This window comes from Armigeres subalbatus, chromosome 1, assembly GCF_024139115.2.
Source record: "Armigeres subalbatus isolate Guangzhou_Male chromosome 1, GZ_Asu_2, whole genome shotgun sequence".
In the NCBI taxonomy this organism is placed as follows: domain Eukaryota; kingdom Metazoa; phylum Arthropoda; class Insecta; order Diptera; family Culicidae; genus Armigeres; species Armigeres subalbatus.
In genome coordinates this window covers 271142468-271168806 of record NC_085139.1, presented here as the reverse complement: position 1 = coordinate 271168806, position 26339 = coordinate 271142468, and the positions used below count along the sequence as shown (strand labels likewise).

The 26339-nt window shown below is 41.5% G+C and overlaps 4 protein-coding genes across 5 annotated transcripts; 2 read left to right on the top strand and 2 right to left on the bottom strand.

Moving 5' to 3' along the window:
- Nucleotides 1–983: 983 nt before the first annotated feature.
- On the bottom strand, nucleotides 984–2588 carry LOC134214089 (zinc finger protein 184-like). Its single transcript, XM_062693530.1, has 3 exons — nucleotides 1955–2588; nucleotides 1318–1829; nucleotides 984–1255 (listed from the first exon to the last, which is right to left on the bottom strand). The coding sequence occupies exons 1-3, from the start codon at nucleotides 2447–2449 to the stop codon at nucleotides 1075–1077; spliced, it is 1188 nt and encodes a 395-aa protein (XP_062549514.1). The 5' UTR covers nucleotides 2450–2588; the 3' UTR covers nucleotides 984–1074.
- A 314-nt stretch (nucleotides 2589–2902) lies between these two features.
- On the top strand, nucleotides 2903–4399 carry LOC134207579 (zinc finger protein Gfi-1b-like). Its single transcript, XM_062683286.1, has 2 exons — nucleotides 2903–4031; nucleotides 4099–4399. Exons 1-2 carry the CDS (start codon nucleotides 3022–3024, stop codon nucleotides 4268–4270), a joined length of 1182 nt encoding a protein of 393 aa, XP_062539270.1. The 5' UTR covers nucleotides 2903–3021; the 3' UTR covers nucleotides 4271–4399.
- Nucleotides 4400–4968: 569 nt separating this feature from the next.
- LOC134207580 (zinc finger protein 761-like) lies at nucleotides 4969–23168 on the top strand. 2 transcript variants are annotated; one of them, XM_062683288.1, is made up of 4 exons: nucleotides 4969–5045; nucleotides 5105–5740; nucleotides 22456–22904; nucleotides 22958–23168. In XM_062683288.1, the coding sequence occupies exons 2-4, from the start codon at nucleotides 5177–5179 to the stop codon at nucleotides 23097–23099; spliced, it is 1155 nt and encodes a 384-aa protein (XP_062539272.1). In that variant the 5' UTR covers nucleotides 4969–5045; nucleotides 5105–5176; the 3' UTR covers nucleotides 23100–23168. The 2 variants fall into 2 exon arrangements, with proteins under 2 accessions (XP_062539272.1, XP_062539271.1); XM_062683287.1 differs by lacking the exons at nucleotides 22456–22904; nucleotides 22958–23168 and adding exons at nucleotides 6806–7272; nucleotides 7328–7470 and having other exon boundaries at nucleotides 4973–5045.
- Nucleotides 23169–23187: 19 nt separating this feature from the next.
- Nucleotides 23188–24446, bottom strand: LOC134207581 (mitotic checkpoint protein BUB3). Its single transcript, XM_062683289.1, has 2 exons — nucleotides 24132–24446; nucleotides 23188–24066 (listed from the first exon to the last, which is right to left on the bottom strand). The coding sequence occupies exons 1-2, from the start codon at nucleotides 24324–24326 to the stop codon at nucleotides 23278–23280; spliced, it is 984 nt and encodes a 327-aa protein (XP_062539273.1). The 5' UTR covers nucleotides 24327–24446; the 3' UTR covers nucleotides 23188–23277.
- Between the last annotated feature and the right edge of the window lie 1893 nt (nucleotides 24447–26339).

Below are 26339 nucleotides of genomic sequence, written 5' to 3'. Positions count from 1 at the left end.
ATTAGAACGTGGTCGATTTGGTTTTCCGTTTCTTGGTTAGGTGATCTCCATGTGGCCTTGTGGATATTTTTGCGGGGAAAGAAGGTGCTTCGGACTACCATTCCGCGGGAGGCTGCGAAGTTTATGCATTGTTGGCCGTTGTCATTCGATACGGTGTGCAGACTATCCGGTCCGATGACCGGTCTATACATTTCCTCCCTTCCTACCTGTGCGTTCATGTCACCGATGACGATTTTGACGTCCCGCCGTGGGCATCCATCGTATGTCTGCTCCAGCTGTGCATAGAACGCTTCTTTCTCGTCGTCGGGTCTCCCTTCGTGTGGGCAGTTAACGTTGATAATGCTATAGTTGAAGAAACGGCCTTTAATCCTCAGCTTGCACATCCTTGCGTTGATTGGCTGCCACCCAATCACGCGTTGGCGCATCTTACCCAGCACTATGAAGCTTTGGTAGAAGGTAGCCGCTCGATGCCCGCTTTTCCACACTTTCTGTCCTGTCCAGCAAATCTCCTGCAGCGCCACGACGTCGAAGTTGCGGGGATGTAATTCATCGTAGATCATCCTGTCGCAACCTGCGAAACCTAGCGACTTGCAATTCCATGTTCCAAGCTTCCAATCGTGATCCTGTATTCGTCGCCTAGGTCCTTGCCGATTATATCGAGTCGCATTATCTCTTATATTGTTCGTAATGATTGGTTTTCTAGGCGGCTTATTGGGCCTGCGATATTCTTATTATATTACATAAACCCTTTGGAAACGATAACAAACATATATGCTGAAGGAATGAAGAGATTCTATCCAGCCGATTTCGAGTTATGCGGATACGAACATAGACCATTTTATTTATATATAAGTAAAGATAGATAAATAATACTTTCTCATAAGACTAATTAAGTAACTAAATTACTCTCCATGGCTGTTCTCATTTATCAAAAAAATAGGAACTGTTTATTCGGCTCTTATTATAACAAACATGTTGATGAATGCAGTTACCAACTATGTAAAATTCAGTATTATATACAAACTTAAAAGCCCAACATTTTAAAATGAAAAACAAAGATAGCGTAATAGACGATTACTCGAGTTCAATGTCGTCTGTTCTCTGAACCACCTTTTTCAGATCATACTCCACATCTGGGTGCATCTTTTTCCAATGGGATGTTAAATTGTTCATAGCTGCAAACTGTCGACCGCAGATTTTACAAGTGTAAGCTAAATTTCCTGTATGGACGGCCATGTGATCCTTGAGATAGCTCCTGTAAAAAGTAGTTCATATTAGAATCGATAGCGAAGATTATTGTGTTGTATCGTAACCCACTTGTAGAACAATCTCCCACAAACGTTGCACGGTGATTTGCGGGAATTCTTTGAACCCTCGCCGTGGGTTAACATGTGTAAAGAGAGCTGTTTCTTTCCTTTCAATTTCCGCTGGCAAACCTCGCACTCCTCCATTGATACCGACCCAAGATGGATAGACAGTCTGTGGTTGGATAGAATTTTAGCGCTGAAAAAATTCTTGCCACAGCCTTCGTAAGGACAAACGTAAGGCCGAACCCCAACGTGTTTGTAGCGATGGTTCGATAGTCTTGAGATTTCTATAAATTGACCGCAAATGTCGCACATGACGATCCGTTTTCCCGAGGCAGTCGTCGGTGCAGGCAGTAGTTCGGGCTCCGGCGAATCTGCCAGTCTTGCTTCGTCGCTCTGAGTGGGCATCACTTGGTCATGGTGGTTTAGGTATACTGTTTCACATGGGCCTACAATTATTTGATTACCTGTATCATCCTTATCAACCATTGTATGTCCGGTTGGTTCCGGGTTGGAGTTATCCTGGTGGACGAGTAAACCGATTAATATTTCTGAATAGAGTGCGGCAAGATTCAATTACATAATAATAATCAACATAAAATTTATTTCAAAATATATTTGGAAGATTTTTCGGTATGTTGGATTACCTCTTTGATCTGCTGGTGCACTTCTTGGATCGGCTGAAGCCGGGCGTCTTCCTCTTTCCGTTCGAAGCATTTGAACAATCCGTCCATCTCGAACCGATTCCGTTTCACGAGAGTGTGACAGTCCTCAAAGGTTTTCTTGCTCTCGTCACTGGCCCACCGGCCGGGATGCATCATCAGCAGCCGCTTCCGGTGGATTATGTCCGCTCGGCGGCAAGTCTCCCGAAAGTGGTTGACCGTTTCCACCAAAAGCAGACAGCTGTCGCAAACACCCTTAACTTTGTCATCTTCTCTGATTTTAACTCCGACGGCGTCTAGGATTTTGCGCCGGATATCGTATCCATCGCTCTCGACGGTGATTCGGACGTCGCCCCGCGGCAACATTCGCAAGCAAAGCCGGCACTGACGGACATCGTCTTTCCTGAAGCGCATTTTGGTTTTCACGGCTTTCAGGTCCTGCTTGGCTGTAATTGCGATCGGTAGTAATTTGGTGGCCATCGTAGCGGATGCGAGCTGATATCACGATATCACTATCGCCAGACTATCACTATTCAGAAAATAATAAATAAAAGAATTTTTAATGCGATCGGACGCCGGAAGAGACTGAACTGATGAATGGAAGCGCGTTTTCGATTTGTTGTCAAACAACAGCTGATGCTAAACAGAATTGGGCGATCAACACATGAATACCTAGTATGATATCAAGCATATTTTTTATCAATTCGTTTCTGATTATTGTACAAATTATGATTGAGTTATTTACATAATAACGTAACAAATTATACATTAAATAATTGTACCATGCGATCTAAATTCAGTTTTTTAAAGCGTGGGCTTCCTGAGCAGAATTTAAATTCCATTATTTTCGGATGTCCTTTTGCCTAAAATTAGGTTTGTTTTCTTAGCGTGCGCGGAAGGCTGCGTGCCATTATTGACAAACAAAACAAAGCGATTGATTGTTTTATTTTATCGCGGATGCGGTTTTATCAGTTTATCAAATCGCGTGTAATAGTTTTGCATAATTTAATAAACAATATTGTTCAACAATTCTATGCACATTAACCATCGAAATGAGTGCGCCAAACGTTTCGCGCTCATCGTCCACCAAGCCAACCCTGAAGCCTTCCAAGACATTGCTGTGCTTCAAGAAAGACAATATCAGCCAGTGTCGGTTGTGCCTGCGAGTCGTTCCCAAAGTCGACACCGAGGAAACCACCTCCAGTGACCGGTCGCACCAGCGGCTCAAAATCCTGGACTCCGTCGGAGTACGCATCACCAATGATTGCCAGGTAAAGTCCGTATGCGTCAATTGCTTACTATTGGTGGACATCATCTACAACTTCCGTTTGTCCTGCCGGAGGGCGAACTCTATCCTTGAGTCGCGATTGGTCATGATGCATCCCGGCCAATGGTTGAGCAACGAGAATAGGCAAACGCTGGTGAGCTGCCTTCGGTTGGTAGAACGAAATCGGGCCGAAGTGGATGGGTTGTTCAACTATACTGGCTTTGAACGGGAAAAGGTTCGTCAGTTTGCGGAACCCAACAAAACGATGCTAGAAGTTGAGAAAGAAAAAACGCCGAATCCTGGTCCATATTCTATCGAAACAGTTTTTGTTAGTGATGGCATGTATGTTGAGATTAAGGAAGAAGAAGCCAGCGACAGTGATGAGTCGGAACAAACGGACGAAGTTGTGACAAGCGTTGATCTGCCAGTAGCACAAGTAGGAGATGAGGATCGCATCCTTGGCGGCAGGAACTTCAGGGATTATATGTGTGAACTGTGTGGTAAAACGATGCAAAGCTCGTTCGCCGAATCGCATCACAATAGGCACCACTTGAATACTAGTCCGCATGAATGCATATATCCTGGATGCAGGAAAAGATTCCCGTCAAAGATTTACATGCATATGCATTTCAATAAATACCATACTAAGGAATCGGTGGTTCCGCAATTTGAGTGTTCAGTTTGCTCCAAAAAAATAAAGGGAAAGCTACACTATGAACACCATCTGAAGATTCATGACACAAAACCCCATCCATTGAAGCAGCCATGCCAAGTTTGTGGGAAATACTTTTACAAGTAGATATCCGCATTTTTGAACGGGTTAGTGCTGGTTGCGAATAAAATTCATCTTATCTGTTTTCAGGCGATATCTAAAGGATCACATGTTCGTTCATACGGGAGAGCTTCCTTACTGTTGTGAGTTTTGCGATCGAAAGTTTGCTGCGAGAACCAATTTGATGCAGCATCGAAGAAAATATCATGCCGATCTGGTGCAACAGTTAGAGAATAATTCGTCAAATACTGATGTTCGTTAATTTACGGACTATGTATTCTAAATCTATAGCTGCAAGTTAAGTACAACATTTTTGCATATCGCGAATGGTGTGTCGAGGTTAAGAATTGTAATTGTTGATTAGCTTAGTAAAAACGGTAAAACGTAAACTTGGTGTTTGAACTTTTTGTCAGGTGACGTTAAAAGAACTAATCCTATTTCTTATATTACGTAAATATAAAAAAGAGCTTTGTTGAGCCGCAGAAATAATTCTATGCGGGGGGATACGTGCCTTCCTCCTATTTACGATAGCTAATTTTTGCCAGTCTTTTTATTATGATTTTGGCGTTTGAGGAAACCTGTAAGGAAGCTCTTATTATTTAATACGCATCTGTTAGCCAGATCAAGACTTAACTCTTCAACTGGCCTCATAAATAGTTTGCAACGATATTTAATGCTGAGATATTTAATGTGCTTAACCCCTAAATGCGCAATGTTGTTTTAAAACAACAAACCGAAAATACGTTTAATGTTAATGGTTTTAATGGTTGTTTACGTTAAAAATATTTTCGACGATTTCTAAAAAAATCGCCTTGCGCCTTTAAGGGTTAAGGAGTTTGAAACAGAACAAATACCGAACCTTTTGACACGAACTTGATTTTAAGTTAGTTCAATTTTTAGTGTACCTTTTGATTGTAGAACTTATGGCTGCGTACGTGTTTTGGTGTTTTGGTATTTTGTATAGATTTACGAGTCCTTCGTGTTGGGAAATAAGTTTCAAATACTATTTAATATTTCAATTCGAAAGTAATTTTTTGGTAGGTATCATTCTATAGTCTTCATAGAAAGAAACTAATATTGTCAATAATTCTCTTAGCCAGGGTTCTAAAATCGCTAACGACAAACTACTCCCTAAAAAGAAAAATTTGAAAACTGCCTCTACATCGAAATGTCCTCCAAACCGCCCATAAATTCAAACCATGACCCCGTCCACATAGAACCGACCATAAAGGCTGAGCCCCTCTCGGTCGATGCAGTCATGGCTGGACCATCCGCACCCACCGGCCCCGCAGTGCCCAATCTCAAACCTATCAAGACCAAAATGTGCATCAAGAAGAGCGACATCCACCAGTGCCGGCTGTGTTTGCGGGTCCTGCCGAAGAACGACGTTCGCGAAATATCGGTGCGGGATACCGACTTGCGGGATCAGATTCGCGAAGCGGTCGCTGTGAATATTGTCCATGCCGATCAGCTAAAGTCCATTTGTCTGAACTGCCTGGTGATGGTGGAAATAATTCAGGAGTTTCGGATGACGTGCAAGAAGGCGGAAATGCTGCACTCGGTGAAGCTCATGATGATGCATCCCGGACAGTGGATGAGCCAGGAGAATAAGACCACGCTCGAGACGTGCCACAGGCTGGTCAAGCGGAACAAAGCCGAGATGGATGGGCTGTTCAAGTGTTCCGGGATCGCGGCGGGGAACATCAAGGAGATTAAGAAAAAGCCCAAAGAGGTGAGTACCGCATTTTCCAGCAATCGAATATGTATTCCCAAATATTTATCGAAACTTCTGTATAGAAATTACGAAGTTTTTAAACTCGCTCCAGAAATTTGTTGCGTTTGCAACCCTCTTTGGCTTCTTCCGGTGAAGTACGAATTCCTTCCGAGTCACGGGACATTTCCTGCGCGAGGTGGCATCGCTTTGGCTTCTGTACATTTTACAGAAAGCACGATGGCATTAGGGTTCGGATAATAATTCCTGGTCTTGCACCGGGGCCAGCCGAAATAAATATGTTCCCTATCGTTCCGGTCGAAGTAAGAATTATATTGGGGGTGTTAGTCTACTTACGTCTTGGTGTCCTTTTTGGGATCCGGTATAGTTCCCGTACTCCTTGGTCCTTCAATTGACTAAGCAGTGACGCGGCAATGATGTTTACAATCATGCTTCTTGCCTTGTTCAGCCGTAAAGATGCTCGATAATTATGAGCAGGCGTTCGAACTGGCTCTAGATTTCCACCTTGAGAACATAACTCGCTCCTCTATTCTCTTTCGATCACTTCTCCGAAGTAGCACGCAACGGAGAGGCGAAGGAGGAAAATAATTTATCGGCAATGCATGCGCAGGACTGGACGAGACCTTCGCACGGAGAACACACACTGAGAAGCGTTTCAACTTTCGAACCTCACCCCTCAGAGCACTCCGTTTGGTAGTTTCCGAAATTAGAAGACGGCGGAAAAATCAACCGACGGAAAAATCTGAGGTCACTACTTCTGGTGATAACCTCAATTTTCTCGCTGACTCACAGACAGAAATCAATCCATCAGGGACACGACTAAAACTGATCGCGTTTCCATCTCGGACAGCGTTGAATTCAACGTACTGTGAATGGAGACAATAGATCTACTTGCTCTATGGTCAATGCCAGTTTGGTCAACGTTGCATACCGTTGATCAAAGAACCCACGATACTGTCATTTGGTCGTCTAAGATAGAAAAAGGCGCTTTCCTTTCTGTCTTATAACGATCATGACCTTCTGCAGTACTGATTCTGACCACTAATTCTTGTATCTCAAACACAGCGTGTTCTGCCGGCCGGAGACGATCCCGAGACGTGGAAGAATACAATAGTTCTCAGTGACTCCGAAACTTCAAGCGAGGAGTCAGACGATAAGCGACGAAAAGTTCGTCCGGTGGTCCGTCAGGTTAAGAAGGCAGACAACGATCACTTTATGTGTGACATTTGCGGTACGTTGGTGCACAACTATCGAGCAGAACATCATCGGAATGTCCATCTTGACCTAAAACCGTACAGCTGTGACGTAGAGGGTTGCGAAGCAACGTTCTATTCCCACCGCTCTAGCCGTCTGCACAATCTTAGCTTGCACGTGCACCGAGACGAAATAGGAAAACTGTACGAGTGCGATGAGTGCCACCGGATGATAAAGGGTAAAAAAAATATGCTCCAACACAAGAGAAGACTGCATTCCGGCAAGCCTATCAACCCTTTCAAAAGGCAATGCGAAGTCTGCGGCAAATATTACTACAAGTTAGTGGTGTTCATTTTTTAACAAAAGCGACTTATAATGATGAACATTTTTCAGGAGCTATCTCAAGGATCACATTGCAACCCACACGGGAGAGCAAGCGCACAAGTGCAACTTGTGCGACAAAAAATATGCAGCTTACACTAACCTGCTTATACATATGCAAAAACAACACACAAAAAAGAGTGGTTTAAAGTAATGGTATAGAGTCACTTTCAAAATTGTTTCTGAAAGAAATACAACTTTTTGAATATATACAAAAAAAAAGTTTAATCCTTAATGTTGCCCCACACCTTGGACGTTTGAGGATGGTGGTTGAATGATTAATTTCGTGCGACACTAAATTTGTTTTTATTTGGTCAACCATATTCGAATCTAATGAAACCTGGTGCCTTTCTCGTACTTACAACAAAGTTGTACGGAAAGGCTATAGGATTACTGGTTACACCAAAAAACAATTTTTGATAGAAGGCCCGGAGACCCATAGTGTTATATACCGATCGACTCAGTTCGACGAACCGAGATGATGTCTGTATGTGTGTATGTGTACGAATTTTGTAGACACACTTTTTGGAACTTAACATTACCCGATTTACTCGCAACAAGTTGCATTCGACGGGGAATGTGGTCTTATTGTTTGCTATTGAAAATTGACCCGATCGGACATTGCATTTCAGAATTATTGAAAAATTGTTTTTTCGCAAGCAAGGGTCCTCCATAGATTTTTTTTTTCAGTGGTGGTTGCTATAATGTGTCTAAATCAATGCAAAATGCTAGAAAAAATGCTATCTATTTCCCTTAAGTGCTTTTTTGACCTATCTAATAAATTTTGTTCAATACATTTTATGATGGTGAGAAAGGAATCATCTCTGTTTTGGGCGCTTTTTAACTGGGCGTTCGCTAACTGGGCCAAAGCCCAGTTAAAAAGCAGTTATCCGTCAAAAAACAAACACTAGGCTGCGAGGGGAGTCTAAATGGTATATTATTGTCGTTCCATGTAAAACATTGATCATAACACTGCATCTTTAATCCCCTCGACAGCCCAGTTAAAAAGCGGCGCTCGGTAACTGGACTGATGTTTTAGCCCAGTTAGCGAATGGATGCTGTATATTTAACTTGATCACGTTTCTCAAATCGTTAATTTGAATAACATGCATTTCAGTCCCTAGCACAGTGGCGGGCCCTCATACAAATCCCGGACAAAACCTGAGATTGCGTTCAAAACTTCACCACAGAGTAAAAAAAAATTGATTTTGGGAAGTTCAATATATATTGTTGGACGTATTGTTCGGGTGGTTCGGACAAACTCCGTTAGTTGTTGTGGTACATCAAGATGCTAAAAGCTACATTTTTTATTATAATAGGCGTTCAAACTTAATAAGGTGCATACATACATCGAGTCTCTCCAACTGTCTGTCTCCCAAACAAAATACGTTCGATGTTTTTGCAACCTAACACCTGTAGTGCATGTTTATTAATACTAGTTATTTTAATGTTATTTTGTTGTTGTACTCACTATTTCAATGTGCTGTTCTAATCCAATAATTTTAATTCAACGAATATAGTGTAAGTTTTAGAAATTTAGTGTTGAGTTTGTCATTCACAATCTATCTCAATGTGCTCAATTGGTGTTTTTCCTATATCGGCTTCGATTTTTCATCCCACCAACTTCTTGACATCGACCGGTGCATGTTTACCGGAACGATCACCTCTAGACGGACAAGCGCAACAATCCCCTAAAGATTTCACCGGTTGCGTTACTCCCCTTGAACTTAACAAGAGGAAGTGGTTTGGAGTTAGTGCTTCCTCCTGGTTTGAATCCACCGGAACAAAGGTTAGAGGTCTAGAATTTACGATCGATTCTGCCTCCACGATAAGAGTCCCGAAAGTTTCCTCATCTGGGATCCTAGTAGTATACATAGCTTGCAGGGCTGTCTTGATAGATCTAACAAACCTCTCCCATGCTCCGCCCATGTGTGGCGCCGACGGTGGAATGAAGCACCATCTCGTAGTAGAGTTGGTGAACGTCTCTGCAAGCTCAGCATTAACATTGGTCAGCTCTCCTCGTAGATCATTACTGGCACCGACAAAGTTAGTGCCATTGTAGCTGTGAAATTCCACCGGAGCTCCTCGTCGCGCAACAAAACGGCGAATGGCCATTTTACAAGACTCCGTACTGAGCGAGTGAACCACTTCTAAGTGCACGGCGCGGATGGTCAGGCACGTAAACAAAGCGACCCACCTTTTGACGGTCGCCCTACCTACGCGAACTGCTAGGGGGCCAAAGTAGTCCAATCCTACGTACGAGAAGGGTCGCGTAAATGCTTGTGTTCTCGTCTCAGGCAGCGGCGCCATTCGCGGCACAGAAGGTGCCGTTTTTCTCAATCGACATAAATGTAGTGGCTCGAATCTTCCTCGATCCTCCAGCTAGATTCGTCAGTCGCATACCGTCGAAGCTTGGCACGGTGTTGCGGAACAGGAGCGGAACCTGATTTGAATGATCCACGCCGGAAGTTGGATGGAGAATCTACCGATGGGAGAACGCTGAACTCGACGGGAGTCTCGTCACCGGAACCCCTCCAATCGGCGGATATACTGACTCCATCTTCGGAGGCATCCGAATTGTTCAGCTCCATTTGGAGCTATTGAAAGACACTTGACTTGCCGTGCTCAAATATCACTTAAGACTGAGTTTATTATCATAAATAATTTGGCTTTAACTACTCTGATGCCTGTGTCTCCTAAGTTAATTAATTTTTTAAAACATATTTTTAATCAAACTCATTTGTACACTACAATAAATTGCAGCGTTTCGCTACAATCCGTATCAATGTTCGAAGCAGGCTTGTGAAATGTCATCTGCATGTCATTTGACTAATTTGTTCTTAACTTTCTTTAGAAGCCAAACTTATTGCCACAGATAACAGATATTGAGGCTGGCATCCGATACGTGTGTAAATATCCGCAACCGTTAATTCAATTGTATTTTAAATTGGGACCACGTTTGGCAATCGATTGGAGATGGCGCAAAGATCATTGTTATTGAAAACGCAGCCAGAATGCGGTTGTCAAATGTATTGGCTGCGTTCAACGGTTGTTAATCAGCTGCGTCCGTATGTACTGCCGCAATCAGTTGAGTAGATGGCAGTAGTGGGCCAACGTATATCAATTCAAAAGTTTACACAGGATTTTCAATAAAATTTGTTCTAGCCTAAATATCTGTTATCTGTGTTATTGCATAATTTTAGATGTACTCATAACGCTTGAGTAGGGCTATATTTTTGTCTAAGGGTACATTGCTCTAAATATAACATCTTAGGCTGGAGAGTGAAAACTCTCCAAAATGTCACGTGTCATTTGACATAATGTCATTTGAATGACATTTTGCCTCCCACGCCCCATATTACATATTTACAGCAATGTCTTGTTAGACAAAGTTGAAGGCACATTTAAGGGCTATAAGTTCGTCATACATCATGAATTGATAGCTACCTTCTGGAAAAAGTTCTGGGAAAATTATACAAACGAATGCAAATGACATTTTACAACACTGGTTCGAAGTCCGGAAACATGATACCGCTGCCGCATCTCGTTCAGAACGGTCTCTCCGCTTGCGTGCAAAAACTTTCGATGATACCATTCCACCAGCAGCACCGTAGCCCAGCTATTCTTGGAAAGAATGATAGGACACCTGGTATCGTACGATACGAAAGACGACTTAGGAATGCGGCTCTCCGACCGCAAAACTCCGGCAGCATCTACGAAGGGAGACAGCTGATACAACTTGCTAGTAGTATTACTTCTTTTTACCGCAACTGGTGAGCTCTGCTGTGCCATCTCAATAGTACGAATTTCTTCCGCATACGCTTCATTTTGAACTTGCCGCCAGATTTTAACTTCAGCCTCAGCCAGCTCCTCACGAGTTAACGCCCCATATTGCAACTGTTCGCCTCGTACGTATCTTCTTAAATTATTCAGATATCGCAGAACATACGCCGTGGTACGCCATAAACGGTTCCACTTAGAAAAACGAGACCACTCGATAGTTCCAATTATTCTGACTTCTTGGTGAACCAAACAAGTCCGTATCTCGTCTGTTGTCTCATATTTACTCTGTTTATCTACTCGCCACTCGTTTTCTACACGATACAAAAATTCAGGCCCTCGAAAATGCGGTAAAAAGCAAGGTCCGTTTCCCCACTTTGTGGCGTCATCTGCAACGTTTTCCTTAGATGTGACCCATCGCCACTCCTGTTCGGTTGATTCAGTTAACCCTCTCTTTCCCACGACTTTTTTCAAAGATTTCAATAGGAAGGAATCATCTATGGAAAAAATGCTAGAACAAAAGTTATTTGGCATAGCTAAAATTAGTGGAAAACAAAAAAAAAAGTTTTCGATTGTAAATCAATAGTTACTTGATTGTTTTCAATAGTTTCATTATTTTTACTCAAAATTGATTATATTTGCAGTCTAATGAAATCATAAAGTTGTGCCAAATACTGTTTTTTGTTGTTGGAATAATTTGATGAATGTTGGAAGGTGCAAAATTTGATGGAGCTCTACAGCTACCATGGGAAGGAATGGGTTAAGATTTCTCCAACCCTTACGGCCACAAACTGTCGATAGTTGCAGTGATGCGACTTAATCCACGCCAATACATCCTTAGAGTCGGTATGATAGAAACACTCCCCTATTGCCAGACCGTGCGTCTGGCGGATCATTTTTTGTAAGCGTACTCCGAGTACAGCCGCTTGAAGCTCCAAGCGTGGAATCGATGAAGATTTCAGAGGCGCCACTTTTGACTTAGCGGCAATAAGAGCACATTCCACCGTTCCTTCGTATTCAGCTCTCAAGTACGCCACGCAGGCATAGGCTCCTTCACTGACGTCAACGAAAACATGGAGCTGTAACGATAGGAACTCGTTCGTGTGCCGGTCCGGGAAGTAGCAACGAGCACTTCGAATACAATCCAATTGTTCACACAACTTTGTCCACTGCCACCAACGCTGACACAGCTTCTCGGGATATGTTCATCCCACTCTGTCTTCGCTCTTCAAATATCCTGAATTAGAATCTTGCCGTGAATGACAAAGAATGATATGAGTCCTAAAGGGTCAAACAGACGCATCACCACTCGGAGAACTATGCACTTGGTCAGACGCTACTGAGCTACTAGCATACTAGCAGAATAGCTGAACTCATCTTGTTCGGGGCTCCATAGCATTCCGAGAATCTGTTCCGTAGCACTGGTTCTATCTAGCACGAGGTCCTTTTTTTGTTGCTGAACTGATTTCCCCGACTCGTCTGAGTACTTCTCCGGAGTTTGACATCCAGTTTCTGATATGAAATTCACCCCGAAAATGTACGGTCCGTACATCCTTCACCAGCTGCACTGCATCGTCTATTGTGTCTGCACTATCCAGGTAGTCGTCGACATAATGTTGCCTGATTATAGCATCGGCCGCCCTTGGAAACTCTACCGCTTGAGAAGAAGCATTCAGATTTTTAACATACTGGGCGGAACAAGGGGAGCATGTGGCCACGTCCATAATATACGTTACTGGTTCGGTTTCTGTATCATCTCTCCACAACAGCCCCTGAGCGTTCCGGTCCTCTTTTCTTATTTGAATCTGATGGAACATCTCTTTAATGTCGGCGCAGATTGCGAAGCGTTTCTCCCGGAATCCGAACAGTACCACAGGTAGAGAACTAAGTTGGCTGGAAGCTTGTCAACTAGCTCGTACAGAAGAGTAGGGTTGTTGAGATGTACTTATTTTTGTCCCATTTCTACGTGATCACATAGGTTTTGGACCGCCATGCCGAAGCCAATCTCCAGTTTATCCGATTTCGGCGCATGCACCTCACGAACCTTTTTCACCAACATGAAAATAAGATGTTCCGGCTTTCCATACAAGGTCTCCAACGTAGCGATGACATGAGGGACTGCAGCAGGAAACAGCAATCGACTTCTAACCGCTTCCAAGGCCGTACCCTTCAAACAGCGTTGTAGACGTATCAAGTTTTCCGCATCGGTATAGCCGCAAGCCTGTGAGGAGTTGTTGAAGGAACTGATGAAAACAGGCCAGTCTTCTGGATTCCCAGAGAATAACGGAAGATCTCTTGGCATTACTTGCCTAGCCGCAATCTGGGTTGCAGAAGGCCCATCTACTTGTAGGTTTACTGTGTTAAACCTCTGGAATCCCGGAAGGTCGGGTGTGATTCCGGAACCGCCTTGTGGCAACGATCCAGTACGGATAGACTGTAAAATTTCACCTGTATTTGGTTCACGTGGAGCTCTTGAAGATGATCTGCCGGTCTGCTGTTCTGTCACGTCCGCCAATACATGCTGCTTAACCTCGTCTCTTTGTCCTACACCTAGACTGCTAGATGGTATATCACGATGTCGACCTGGAACTGCCTCTGTACGCGGATACTTCATTGACACTGACGGATCACATGCACTTGCTTCATTGATCACACGCGTTGACATTAGAGGATCCACCACAACTCTGGACATTGATTCCCGACACGAAACAATAGGACGCGACGCGTAAGTCGGAAATAGAACACTGCTATCCTTCGTTGGTCGGAAGGATACTTGTTCACTTTGTAGAAATTTACTTTCACAAGAATGCGTATGCATTGCTTGTGCAACGTTGCTAACGGAAAGGGTGGAGATTTTGTTATAGGGAACTCCTAAGTCTATACTAGTTCTAGCTATGCTATTGATTGGGTATCCTGGCGAACCTGTCCCTATAGTATGTCTACTGGTAGCTAGTCTAGTGTGTGATTTCTCCATTTCAACCCCACTCGGGTGAGCACTTACCGAAGGCATCGATGGGGGAGGGAAAGACTTTACTATTTCGCCAGTCAGTGTGCTGGTAGGAAGCTGTTTTGGAACTGCTCCAGTCCCAATACACGTCTTCGCTTTTGGCACTGCCTGTACCTGAAATCCGTTGCCAGCGTCACCGGCTTGTTGGTGGTTATTTGCTGCTTCTTAAGTGAGGCGTGATGTCAAATTTAGCAGCTGGGACACAGGTACATCAGAAGCCGCCATAGTCGTCGTAGTGGTCATTTTCACATTGGGTTCGCCTCGTGCCTCATTCGCTGCAGGGTACCGCATCGTCGAACAGGCCCCACCGAACTGCAATTGATTTCTCCACTGTCGTACCTTACTACTGCTGCATTGCTGAGTACGTACGCTTCGTTCCTCTTCTTCCACTAGCTCTTCCTCCATCAAACGAATCCTCTCTTCTTCATACTCCCGTTGCAATTCAAGCTTCTTCCGTTCTAGTTCTCCTTCATTCTGCAGACGAGCAAGCTCGAGCTTTCGCTCCTGCTCACGAAGTTCCAGATTTAACGTCTTCTCGGCTAGGGCTTTCTTAACTTCGAGTTTCTCTAGGTTTAGACGAGCTCGCGCACTCGCATTCGAAACGGACGATCTTCTGGACGTCAGAGATATGCTATCAATGGGTGGTATTAGCTCTACGCCAGTTGTGGGCTGCGACTGTAGCAGCGAAGTGGAATTCTCGCATTTGGGGCAGATAAAGCTCCTCTCGCTGACGCTCTCATCCACTCCGACGCATCCGAAGTGCCACCAAGTATCGCATCGGTCACATTGGACCATGGCATCATTTTTCTGGACGCCGCATGCCCCGCAAATGTCCATTCTCTTATAATCGATAACAACTCGATCTTTTAGATTGTTGGGGACGTATTGTTCGGATGGTTTGGACCTCTTTTGAGCAAACTCCGTTATTTGTTGTGGTACATGAAGATGCTAAAAGCTACATTTTTTATTATAATAGGCGCTCAATCTTAATAAGGTGCATACATACATCGAGTCTCTCTCGGGGCCCTCCTTAGCCGTGCGGTAAGACTCGCGGCTACAGAGCAAGACCATGCTGAGGGTGGCTGGGTTCGATTCCCGGTGCAGGTCTAGGCAATTTTCGGATTGGAAATTGTCTCGACTTCCCTGGGCATAAAAGTATCATCGTGTTAGCCTCATGATATACGAATGCAAAAATGGTAGCCTGGCTTAGAAACCTCGCAGTTAATAACTGTGGAAGTGCTTAATGAACACCAGGGAATCAATATTCGAGCAACGCCTAACAATATACTCTTTGTCATCAACAGAGTTTGTTACTGACAAACGCACTTCGCAACAAGCCTTTGTCAGAACCCGAACACAATATGACAAGAATCATTTCCATTGTATGCTCGGATATTTTCGAAAATACGATGCTATTTTCGTAATCAGAGTTAGATTCTCGAATATTTCCATAATAGCAGAAACTACGATAGCATAAAACCGAAATTTGCTGTAAAGATAATGCAAAATAACGGTATGAAAAGTTAGCAACAAAATTGTCTTCTTTTTTGTTTCTGACAAAAAAAATCGGATCTTTGTCATTATTTTCTCCGACAAAAACAAAGCTTTGTCGTTGATTCTCTTTTGTCGCTTGTTTCGCAAGCGCATCCTAGAAAAATTGATTCCCTGATGAACACTAAGCTGCGAGGCGGGTCTGTCCCAGTGTGGGGATGTAATGCCAATACGACATACATCGAGTCTAACCTCCAACTATCTGTCTCCCAAACAAAATACGTTCGATGTTTTTGCAACCTAACACCTGTAGTGCATGTTTATTAATACTAGTTATTTTAATGTTATTTTGTTGTTGTACTCACTATTTCAATGTGCTGTTCTAATCAAATAATTTTAATTCAACGAATATAGTGTAAGTTTTAGAAATTTTGTATTGAGTTTGTCAATCACAATCTATCTCAATGTGCTCAATTGGTGTTTTTTCTATATCTGCTTCGATTTTTCATTCCACCAACTTCTTGACATCGACCGGTGCATGTTTACCGGAACGATCACCTCTAGACGGACAAGCGCAACAATCGCCAGCCGAGGGGTATTCATGATTTTCAACAGCGGTTCCCAACATATATGTTATATTAAAAAAAAACAACTTAATTCACCGAGTAGTGATACTGCCTTTCTCGCATTTACCCAAGACACCAACCTTATATGGTGAATATGGTTCGATATACTATTTTCTTTATAACTTTTAAATGCAACGGTCGATCGTATTAAAATTCAATAGTCAACTAGCCAACCAGCCCCTTGTCGAATAAAACTTGTTGCGAGGAAATCGGTTAAGAATTACTATATGAAAAGTTGTCTAATGTTTTTCTTAGCTTTTGTGCACACACATACACACACATATAAACATGCATACACACGGACAGACAGACATTTGTTCAGCTCGTCAAGCTGAGTTGAATGGTATATAACACTATGGGTCTCCGAAGCTTCTATCAAAAGTTCGTTTTCGGAGTGAAATGATAGCCTTTCGGTTTCGGTTTGTTGTACGAGAAAGGCAAAAATATGGGCTTCACGAAAATCATGAAAAAAATTGAGGTTTTGTCCGGCTTTCCGCCACAGTGCGATGGCCTAGCTGATACTGGCGACGTCACTTTGCACAGTGTAAACCTCAAGGTTGACAAGATTTATTGATCTCTGGAATCGTTGAACTCCTTTTGAGTTGTGTGTAGTACCGTCGGCGGCTTCGACATAAAACAAGTCAATAGCTGCAAGTAGATCAGTGTCGTTGTCATTCATTTTAAGTGGCTATATGGAATAGTTTATCCGTTGTCCAGAGTTGTTTGCACGTGTTCTGTAGATTAGGCAGTTGATACTCCAAGCAGCATGATTGACATCGTGAAGTTCGTCATATGATGATTGGGCTTATTCTACGAGTGGAGTGACGTGAGATTGCTCGAATGATGTGAGAAGAGTCGTATAGCCCCATTTGAATATTGCGAGAAAAGAGAAAAATTCTAATTTTGCGGAGCAAAGAAGAAGAAGCAGACTGAGTGTCGGAAACTTCAAAATGGCATGCACTGTACGAAAAGTGTTGATATTTCTTGATATTAAGAATATTCGAGAAATCTAAAATGTTTCTAAATCACATAAATATATCACAAAATGCCTTCAAAGTATCATAAAACTTGTTTTGGTGGCAATTTCCGAGTCGATTGATATATAAATCTGAAAATTTCATCAAAAAATAAAGGCGATATTAACGTTCAAAATCTTACATGACTTCGTGAGGACTCTAAGTATAATAAAAGACCGGAAGTAATCATGGGGCCAGCCACCACCACAAATAATGAATTATTTGTTTACGCAACTGCAACTGCTCTGCAACTATGTTGTATAATTCCTTATTCTCTACGCAACTTTGTCTTGTGACCAATAATTAAAATAAAGTTACATAATTTATTACTTCAGAAGAATTTGCGATATTTGCTTAGAATTTAGTTCTGGGTTGCGCGGATTTGACGCGGAATGGATTTCATTGCGCGCGGATATGATTTTAGCCGGTGCGGAACATATTTCAGGATCTCCGTAAAAACACTACTCAGGGTGTCGACTACCTGGAAAAACCTGGAAAGTCAGGGAAAGTCAGGGAATTTCAATTTGGACCTGGAATGTCAGGGAAAGTCAGGGAATTTCGATTGAGGTCAGGGAAAAAAATCGCAAAACCCAATATTGAAAATTTATAGTGATTTTTTTTTATTTCGAGCAATATGCTAAACACTTATGACAATGAAACGCTGAACCATTCAATTATTAAAGAACCGAAACTTCGGATCAGAATTGATATAGCGTTTTAGCTGGTAATCAGACTGCATAGCCGATAAACAAAACAATACTCCGAGTCAGTTACAGTCGACAACCATTTTCACCATCAAGCTATAAAGCTTTTTTTGTGTGACGTTGGCAGTCTCTAGACTAAAAGTTTACTCCGGGCCCATTCCATGTACCCCATTATAATCGAGTTTGTTTCTATGAAACTCTCAGCAATAACACAGGTTCCAAAGCCATGTTGTTCAAATGGTCGCTGTTGAGGTCTGATACAAATATTTTTTTTAAATCCCCTCTAATATTTTAGATTATTTAGTTTGAGGGAATTGTGTCAGAGTAGTTTTGATTTTATTTTGCAGTTTTCTCATCAGTCATGTTCTTTTTAAACAAAACAAAGTTTTGAAAGTTCGTTCAAATACTTAATCATCAATCGCCAGAGTCTGATATTGGGATATTGGAAGAAATGCGATCTATCTTGATAAATTTAAATTGCTGATTTGTAACCCTCTAATATATCATATTACCTTTTGATAAAAATGCAGCGCCCAATTTTACGAAAATGATCTAGTCTAAGCAGTCTAAACAGAATCAAATGGCTAAAATGTGTCATAGTTCAGAACCAATCCACAAATAATCATCAATAATGTTCAACCTACAATAAACAGCTAGATCACAGATAAACAGACGTCTCACTTAGAACAAAATGCAATTAAAATAATCGTCACGGAAACATTGACGCCCAATGCTAAATTCACTGTATGTGGTCAAGCGGCAACCAGATGGCGGTAGTGCGCAAACGTCAAACACAAGCAAAATCGATCGAAGCGCCATCGGTGGCCGATTGACTACCTACAAAAAATTAAATCAGCCGTTAAAAAGGTGAACGATGGAACATGTGTTGAGTGAGACGTCTGTTTCTCTGTGGCTAGATATTTAAAGGCTTGTTGAAAGAAAACGCCGAATACTATCTTTGAAGACCTTTGACAACACTCCACAGCATCGGCATCATCTCCAAACAAGATTCTGTATGTAAGGTCTTGAAAACTTTTTGTGAACTTTCATTTGATGATGGGCTTATAAAGTCATTGGTCGATCCTCACGTCCTTAGGGGGTCAAATTACTAGTCATGTAGAGAGAATGACAGTGGATTAAATCATCATATGATTTACCTCATGTACGTAGGTGGCGATAGTCTCAATGAAACGTTTGCTCGATACTCCATAACCATACTCGGACGCAAGAGGAGGATAATGTTGTTGTCAATGGTAATGTTTCAGTTCAACATTCGTTGCTTTTGATGTTTGTAAAACAGCTTTATCAGGAAATATTTTGGTTAATCTTTGAGAATTTTGTCCAGAAATTACTTCAGTGAAAATGCTTTAGTATATTTTGTGAAAACAATTACTCCCTTCAGAAAATTTTCTAAATTACTTCAGAATTCTCACTGAAACATAAAAACAAATCCCAGAGGATTTCCAAGAGCTCACTCAACAGTTTAATCCTGGAACTCCTTGATGGATGTTTAGTAGAGTTTTTCCAAAGCTCCGCTCCAAAAACTTTGTAGGTTTACTCAAATTTGAATTGAAATGTCTCCGTTGAAGAATTCATACACAAAATATGCCAAAGAGTCTTCAAACATGTTTCTTCGAGTTCTATAAAAAACTCCATTAGATGTTCCTTATAAAGTTTCATTGCTTGTTGTACACTTACATCTAGTTGAAAGTAGTTGAACTTTTTATAAATAAAACATTGCTGGAATTTCAAGACCATCGATTCCCTTTGAGCAAACAACTAAAAATCGATAAAATAAATTGAGTAGGTGTAGCTCCCCTTAGCATATGAGACTAGTTATGCCACTTCTTTACAAACATGACCTTTTTTATTTTTTGACATTTTTCCATTGGCTGAGGTCCCAATCGACAAATATTAAACGACCTGAGTGTATGCAGTATTGCATGGTTAGAATGTGTTTCTGGGCTGTAAGTGCTGCATGGATTTATGTGAGCTTGTAGGGATTGAATTCTTGATTATCTGGAAGATTGCAGCGTCCGTGACTATTTTTAGAAGTCCATTTACTTCACAGAGAGTGAATAAGAATTCTTCCCTGTCCATGGATAAGGGGCTTGACGTTGATATTTCAAGTGTCTTAAAAAGATTTTTATTTTATTTTTATTTTTGTTGTTTAATAGAGTGCTTTTTTCAAACAAAGGTTAAGTTCAACACTAAATTTAAAAAAATAAGATCTTTTTACATTCTTTCTTACTCCTTCACAAGAATATCGTTATTTTAATGGTAATGGTTTGAAAATAAGCTCCGTAGAGAAACTTTTATCACATCTTACTTAAATAAGGTCAACAGTTATACCAAACACTTGAGGTACCATGCCTCCAAGTTAACTAATGGTTAGTGTCGCACGATCTAACAACAACTGCCTATTGGTAAATTTGGAGGTGCCGGCAGGGCTCAGTAGGGGTCTAACTAACATAACTCTAATACTAACAAGACCCTGAAACAAACGCTTATCCAAATAGCATACATCTATTTATACTTGTAGTAGTAGCTAACAATAATTCATTTTGTGCCCGTATAGCTGAAGTAGAATTTTAGTAGTGAAAAGTAGAATTTGTAAATTTACTAATTTGGCATTGGAGATAGTGAATGTATCTATTATATCTTCTCGATAATCTTTTTATTTTAGTCTCTCTAGCTGCATGGATCAACGCAAAAAAACTGTTTCTCTCTTCCTTCTATTAGTTAGTTAGAAAAATTAGCGGATATATAGAGGACATGACTTAGTGTTTCTCGTATTAAGACAAATTCGCTGACCTTTACCTTATAATAAAATAAATGACCGATAGTAAAATAAATGACTGAAATTTAATGACATCAAATAAATAATAAAAAACGAAAATAAATACATGACCATCGGTGGACAGAAAGACAAGAGACAGAGTTCTGTTTAGAATAGTCAATTGAGACCATTGCACTCACAAGATAGAGAATAACTAGTACCACTATTATTGCTACAAGACTAATAACTTGACCACTTACGGAAATGAGGATAGACCATATGATGCGTTCATCCACTATTATATTGAATATTGTATACCCTGAATCTGAATAACTGAATTTTAGACCTCATTATTTTAATAAATAATAAAGGTTTGAATATTAGAAAAGTGAATAGAACTTGACCAAAAAAAAGCAATTACGGAACAACTGGACAGAAATTGTGTATAATGATCACTATTAGACTACTGAAACTTTAACATATGACATTACTGTGACTGATAGGATACAATTAACTCGACGACGTATTGACAAACATCCGATACTCAACCGTGTTAAAATAAGGGAAGCTCTTCAATGTGTCCATTTATTACAATAGTATTTAAATTAATCTATTTTGAAACTACCCTACCAGAATGATATCATTACATCTTTATTCGAAATTGTTGCTTGGAAATGGCAACAGTACCACCCGTTGTCAACATAGACTACTATTAGGTATTGAATGTCGGCTCCAAGTAACTAATAATTAAATTTACATGTTAACTACTTATTCAGAAAACATCTATGTACATGTTGAGCTTCCATTATTTGTTCGGTTTATAATTGACAGACTGTAGATAGAAAGAATAATGTATCGGTATGATCACAATACAAACCCAGGCCGCAGTGACCTAGTGAGCAACATAGCTTGAGTCGTCTGCTAGTATTGTGTATCACATGGAGAGCCCAGCCGAGATACCAGTCTATTAAGACTACAACTGGTCAACTCTCGAAAAAAAAAAAAAAAAAAAAAGAGAGTGAATAAGAATTCTTACTCCATAAGTATTCTTAAGAGCCAATGGAGGTTTCTCAATGTCCACAAAAATACATAACCCGTAAATTTTTTAACGGAATTAGAAGGATTTCTAGAAGCTCCCACGATTGTTCAAAAAGTTATTTAAAAGTGGTGTCAAAAGAGTCAGTATTCTTGGAGGTGCATTAGGACTCGAGGGAGTCCGTGTGAATTCCCAATGGTGGATGATTGCACCAGAAAGTTTATAACATTGGAGCAAATTTTGGAAAGATGTGAATTATGAAAACCTTCCAGGAGTTCTGCGCATTTACTTGATTCTTTGTGAACGACCAGAACTACCTATTAAATTCTACATATCTTTAATGTTCTGCTTCAGAAGTGATTAGGCTTCCAGTAACTCAGGAACTCATATGGACAGGAATCAAGCATGCAGAGATTTTCATATGCTTCTAGGAATTGAAAAAAAAAACACATTTTTCATACCTGAAATTTTTCGAGAAATGGTCTGGAAAGTCAGGGAATTTCATTCCCGAATTTGAGTCGACACGCTGACTGTATCCGGCCATTAAGCATCAAATGTACATCAAAAGGACTGTACTTTTTACTACTAACTCAAAATTATATAGCGACAAAAAAAAGGACAAACTCGTTTGTCTCATTCTGATCCCACCACAAATACTATGTTTACAACATTGATCATTTATTTTTCTATTCCCAAAACAGCGTATTCTGGCGGCTGGAGAGGATCCCGAGGCATGGAAAGATACCATCAGCAACTCTGAAACTTCAAGCGAAGAAACTGACGACGAACCAAAGATTTCTAAGGTTGTTCCTCAGGTTAAGAAGGAAGACAACAGTCACTTTATGTGCGATATGTGCGGTAGCTTGGTACACAATTCCAAAGAAGAATATCATCGAAATGTCCACTTGAACCACAAACCATACAGCTGTGACGTAGAGGGATGCGAAGCTAGGTTTTATACCAACCGCTCCAGGCGTCTGCACAATCTTAGCTCGCACGTGCACAGAGACGAAAGGGGGAAAATGTACGAGTGCGATGAGTGCCACCGGATGATAAAGGGTAAACATGGTATGCGCCACCATAAGAGAAATGTGCATTCCGGTAATACGGGTAAAAAGGCATGCAAAGTTTGCGGAAACTTTTACTACAGGTTAGTAGCGGTACTTTTCATGAAACACGACTTACATTTATGAACAATTTTAGCGGCTATCTTAAAGACCACATGGCGACCCACACGGGAGAGCAAGCCTACAAGTGCGACTTGTGCGACAAGAAATATGGAGCCTACAATAACCTGGTTATACACAAGCAAAAACAACATAAGGAAGCGTATAGTTTAAAGTAACTTTAAACAGAGGGGGGAGTGGGTGTTTGCGTTCAAAAATAAATGAAGCAAAAAACGGCTTAGGAATGATTTCTCAAACTCGTCAACATTCTCCATGGCGCACACATATCGTTAATTTATTTCCCAAATAGATGACACATAAACCTACCTTAGCGTATAGAACCGAACGACCCGACTCTTATTTCGGTTTCGTTTCGGCTTCGCTCACGTATCGCACATATAACGTCGGTTGCGGAACCGGCTCCGGTGGCACTTCCGCTTCATCCAGATACGAGCACGCAATCGCCAGGGTGCTTCCGTCGTAGCTGAAGGCCAGCGACGAGATCGAGCTATCGTACAGGTGGAACTGACACAGCCGCTTCTTGTTGAAACCGTCCCAAATGTTGACGTACCCATCGGAACCACCGGTGGCGAACGTGTTGAACACGTTGTGAAAGCTCACGGCATTGACCGGATAGATCAGCTCCATGTTGTTCTCCTTCGAGCGGTGGCACTTGAAGGCGAACTTTTTCTTCTGGACCTCCGGGTCCATGTCGAAATACTCGACCGCCACGCGACCCTCGATCGAGCTCATCACGTAACCTTCCTTGTTCGGGAAGCACCGGATGGCCCGCGTCTGGAACTTGAGTGATGATTCCCGTCGTGTTAGGTACTGGCCCATGTTTCGCAAATCCCATACGATAACTTTTCGTTCGGAGGTGGCCACTACCAGCTTCTCGTCGATGCAGCTCATAGAATACACCTTACCGTTGCTTTGCTCGTACTTCCCGACACAATCCTTGTCACGGATGTCCCACAGCCGGACCGTCTTGTCCCAGCTTCCGGTTAGGATTCCGTTGGCTTTGGACGAGTATTCGACACATTTGACCCCAGCGTCATGACTTCCAAGAATACTCTCGGCGTGTGTGTTGAGATCGTACAATTTGACCAAATTATCGAGGCCGGCACTGACCGTGCGGACAGAATCCTGGAAAGACGTACCGAGCCACGTAAAATTTATGAATATAATGATGTTTAACCAAGGAAACTTACGTGAAAAGCACAATCCAGCACCGGGGCATCGTGATAATACTTTTGGCGCAGGGTGTTGTTTGCTACATCGTACAGCCGAACACTGGAGTCCCAGCTAGATACCAGCAGGAACTGGTTGGTATTTGGCGAGAACTTTACCGAAGAAATTATGTCACTCGGTGCGTTCTGGATCTGCGTTTCCGGTTTGCGTTCCATAGTTAAATGATTTTAGGGAAAAGTATTTTTATTAATAATTCGTCGGAAAAAAAAGTTTAAATGGATACGCTGAACGACGCTGCGGTCGTTTTGTTTGTCCGATTTTTGAAATATGAAGTGAACTGTCAAAAATAGTTCCGCTACTGTTCGCGCCAGTGCAAAGGGGCGCTTTTTTGATTTAAAATGGCTGCGTTTCTCTGACAAATACACTGAAATATATATAAACGCGCTTAAAATAGGCCTTTTCATGTTACACTGCCAAAACTGATATGTCGTTTTCGTTTTTGAGGTGTAGCCAGGGGGGTAATATGCGGTGCATCGCGCCTCCTCTGCATGTAGTACGAAGCAAATGTAAATAAACAATCCCACAATTTTTTCGTTAGTCAGCAGTAGTGTAGGTTAACCAATATCCTACAAGATTCCAGTTCGAAAAATGTTACACTTGCCAAGCGGGGTGGCCCAGGGTGACCCGCCTTTCCCAAGCGGCGAGGCCCGGATAATACATCTTAGGTAGGCTTGATTTGTTCGTGGATGACAGGCTTACTCCCCCCCTGGGTGTAGCAACACCGTTTAGTGCAGCATTTTGCACGGCAAAAACGAACGTTTTGAGTGCAGTTGGGTTTGTTTGTTATGGATACCTGTTGGATACCATAAAAAGAAAACAATAACACCGGGAGAAACTTGACAACAAACTACACTACACATGAATCTGCGCATGTTGTCAAAGCAAATCAATATCACGTGTATTGCCTGATTTTCTCAAAATTGCACGCGGCGAACCCTTCATGAAAGGTACCGCCGCGCTTTCTGCACCCCGTTTACTTGATTCTTATGGGTGAATAATATTGCGGTGTATCATTTGGCGCGGCCGTAAATACCTTTCGACAGTAATGCTGTCCAATGAGCAGCTCGAAGTAGCTCGAAGTTGTTCCCGTCCTGCTCGTTCTTTTTTGTCAACAAACGGGCATGAGCGTGACAGGAACAACTTCGAGCTACTTCGAGCTGCTCATTGGACAGCACTAGTCATTCGCCGCGTGAAGTTTTGTGCAAGTACCCATTTGGGAACATTACAAACGCCGCGCAGTGTATCGTATCCAGAAAATCTGGCAATAAAACATATGACATCGCTCATTCAAAACTTTGCATTTGTTTATAAACAAACCACACGATATTAACGTGTAAAACAAATAGAACTCTGTTGCTTGACTTGTCAGAGTCACTGGTTAGATATGTGATATCGAAATGAATTCGTGTTGAATTTCGTTTGTTATAACAAGTGAATTTCGTGTTTTCTTTCATATTTAAATGATAATGATGATTGCATATCCGTCCGGAATCCGACTTCCGTCAGCGGATCGAAATCCATTTCGAAAAACAGTTTTCATAACATCAACTATTATTTGATTAGAAAACCCAGGCTACTGACATCCTATTGTTTAGCCCATCGCCAGATCGTAGCCAGGATGTCCTGGGCTATAATTTTTTTTCATACTGCGTTTCAATGATGACAGCGGTCTATGTCTATTGATGATGATGACACCGAGGGGCGATGCACTTATGTATTTTTGATTCAGTCCGGCGTATTGAATAATATTTCGATGTATTTTTCGTGTATTTCCGCGTATTGAGTGTAATAATGTATTAAACTGAATTAGAGTGAATTGTTGTGTATTAATGTAATATTTGTGTATTTTCTTCACATAAACGGATTAAAATTGAATTTTCGTATATTTTGACCACGATTTTGACATTTCAGTGTTTACGATTGATTTCAAGAAAAAAAAAAGAATTTATTATTTTATGTGCATCAAAATTTTCTTTGATGTTTTTTCAACATCGTTTGATTTAAACCATTTTATTATAAATTTCGCTTGTCATTTCGTCGAGCAAAGGGGTAGAATTCAATCCTTCCAATCTGGAGATTCGAATCCTATTCTCGCCCCGGTGTAGGATGTTTTAGAATGGAAAATAGTGTCGACTCTTTAGGCGTAATGTATCCATTTCGATATCCAT

What these genes read in the sequence shown, in the direction of transcription:
- LOC134214089 (XM_062693530.1), bottom strand. Translation starts at nt 2,449, where the DNA reads ATGGCCACCAAATTACTACCGATCGCAATTACAGCCAAGCAGGACCTG. An exon ending in TGCACCAGCAGATCAAAGAG is followed by an intron (nt 1,830 to 1,954) that starts GTAATCCAACAT and finishes CTCGTCCACCAG; the next exon opens with GATAACTCCAACCCGGAACC. An exon ending in TGTGGGAGATTGTTCTACAA is followed by an intron (nt 1,256 to 1,317) that starts GTGGGTTACGAT and finishes TACTTTTTACAG; the next exon opens with GAGCTATCTCAAGGATCACA.
- LOC134207579 (XM_062683286.1), top strand. Translation starts at nt 3,022, where the DNA reads ATGAGTGCGCCAAACGTTTCGCGCTCATCGTCCACCAAGCCAACCCTG. An exon ending in TGTGGGAAATACTTTTACAA is followed by an intron (nt 4,032 to 4,098) that starts GTAGATATCCGC and finishes ATCTGTTTTCAG; the next exon opens with GCGATATCTAAAGGATCACA.
- LOC134207580 (XM_062683287.1), top strand. Translation starts at nt 5,177, where the DNA reads ATGTCCTCCAAACCGCCCATAAATTCAAACCATGACCCCGTCCACATA. An exon ending in TTAAGAAAAAGCCCAAAGAG is followed by an intron (nt 5,741 to 6,805) that starts GTGAGTACCGCA and finishes TCTCAAACACAG; the next exon opens with CGTGTTCTGCCGGCCGGAGA. An exon ending in TGCGGCAAATATTACTACAA is followed by an intron (nt 7,273 to 7,327) that starts GTTAGTGGTGTT and finishes AACATTTTTCAG; the next exon opens with GAGCTATCTCAAGGATCACA.
- LOC134207581 (XM_062683289.1), bottom strand. Translation starts at nt 24,326, where the DNA reads ATGGAACGCAAACCGGAAACGCAGATCCAGAACGCACCGAGTGACATA. An exon ending in TGCTGGATTGTGCTTTTCAC is followed by an intron (nt 24,067 to 24,131) that starts GTAAGTTTCCTT and finishes ACGTCTTTCCAG; the next exon opens with GATTCTGTCCGCACGGTCAG.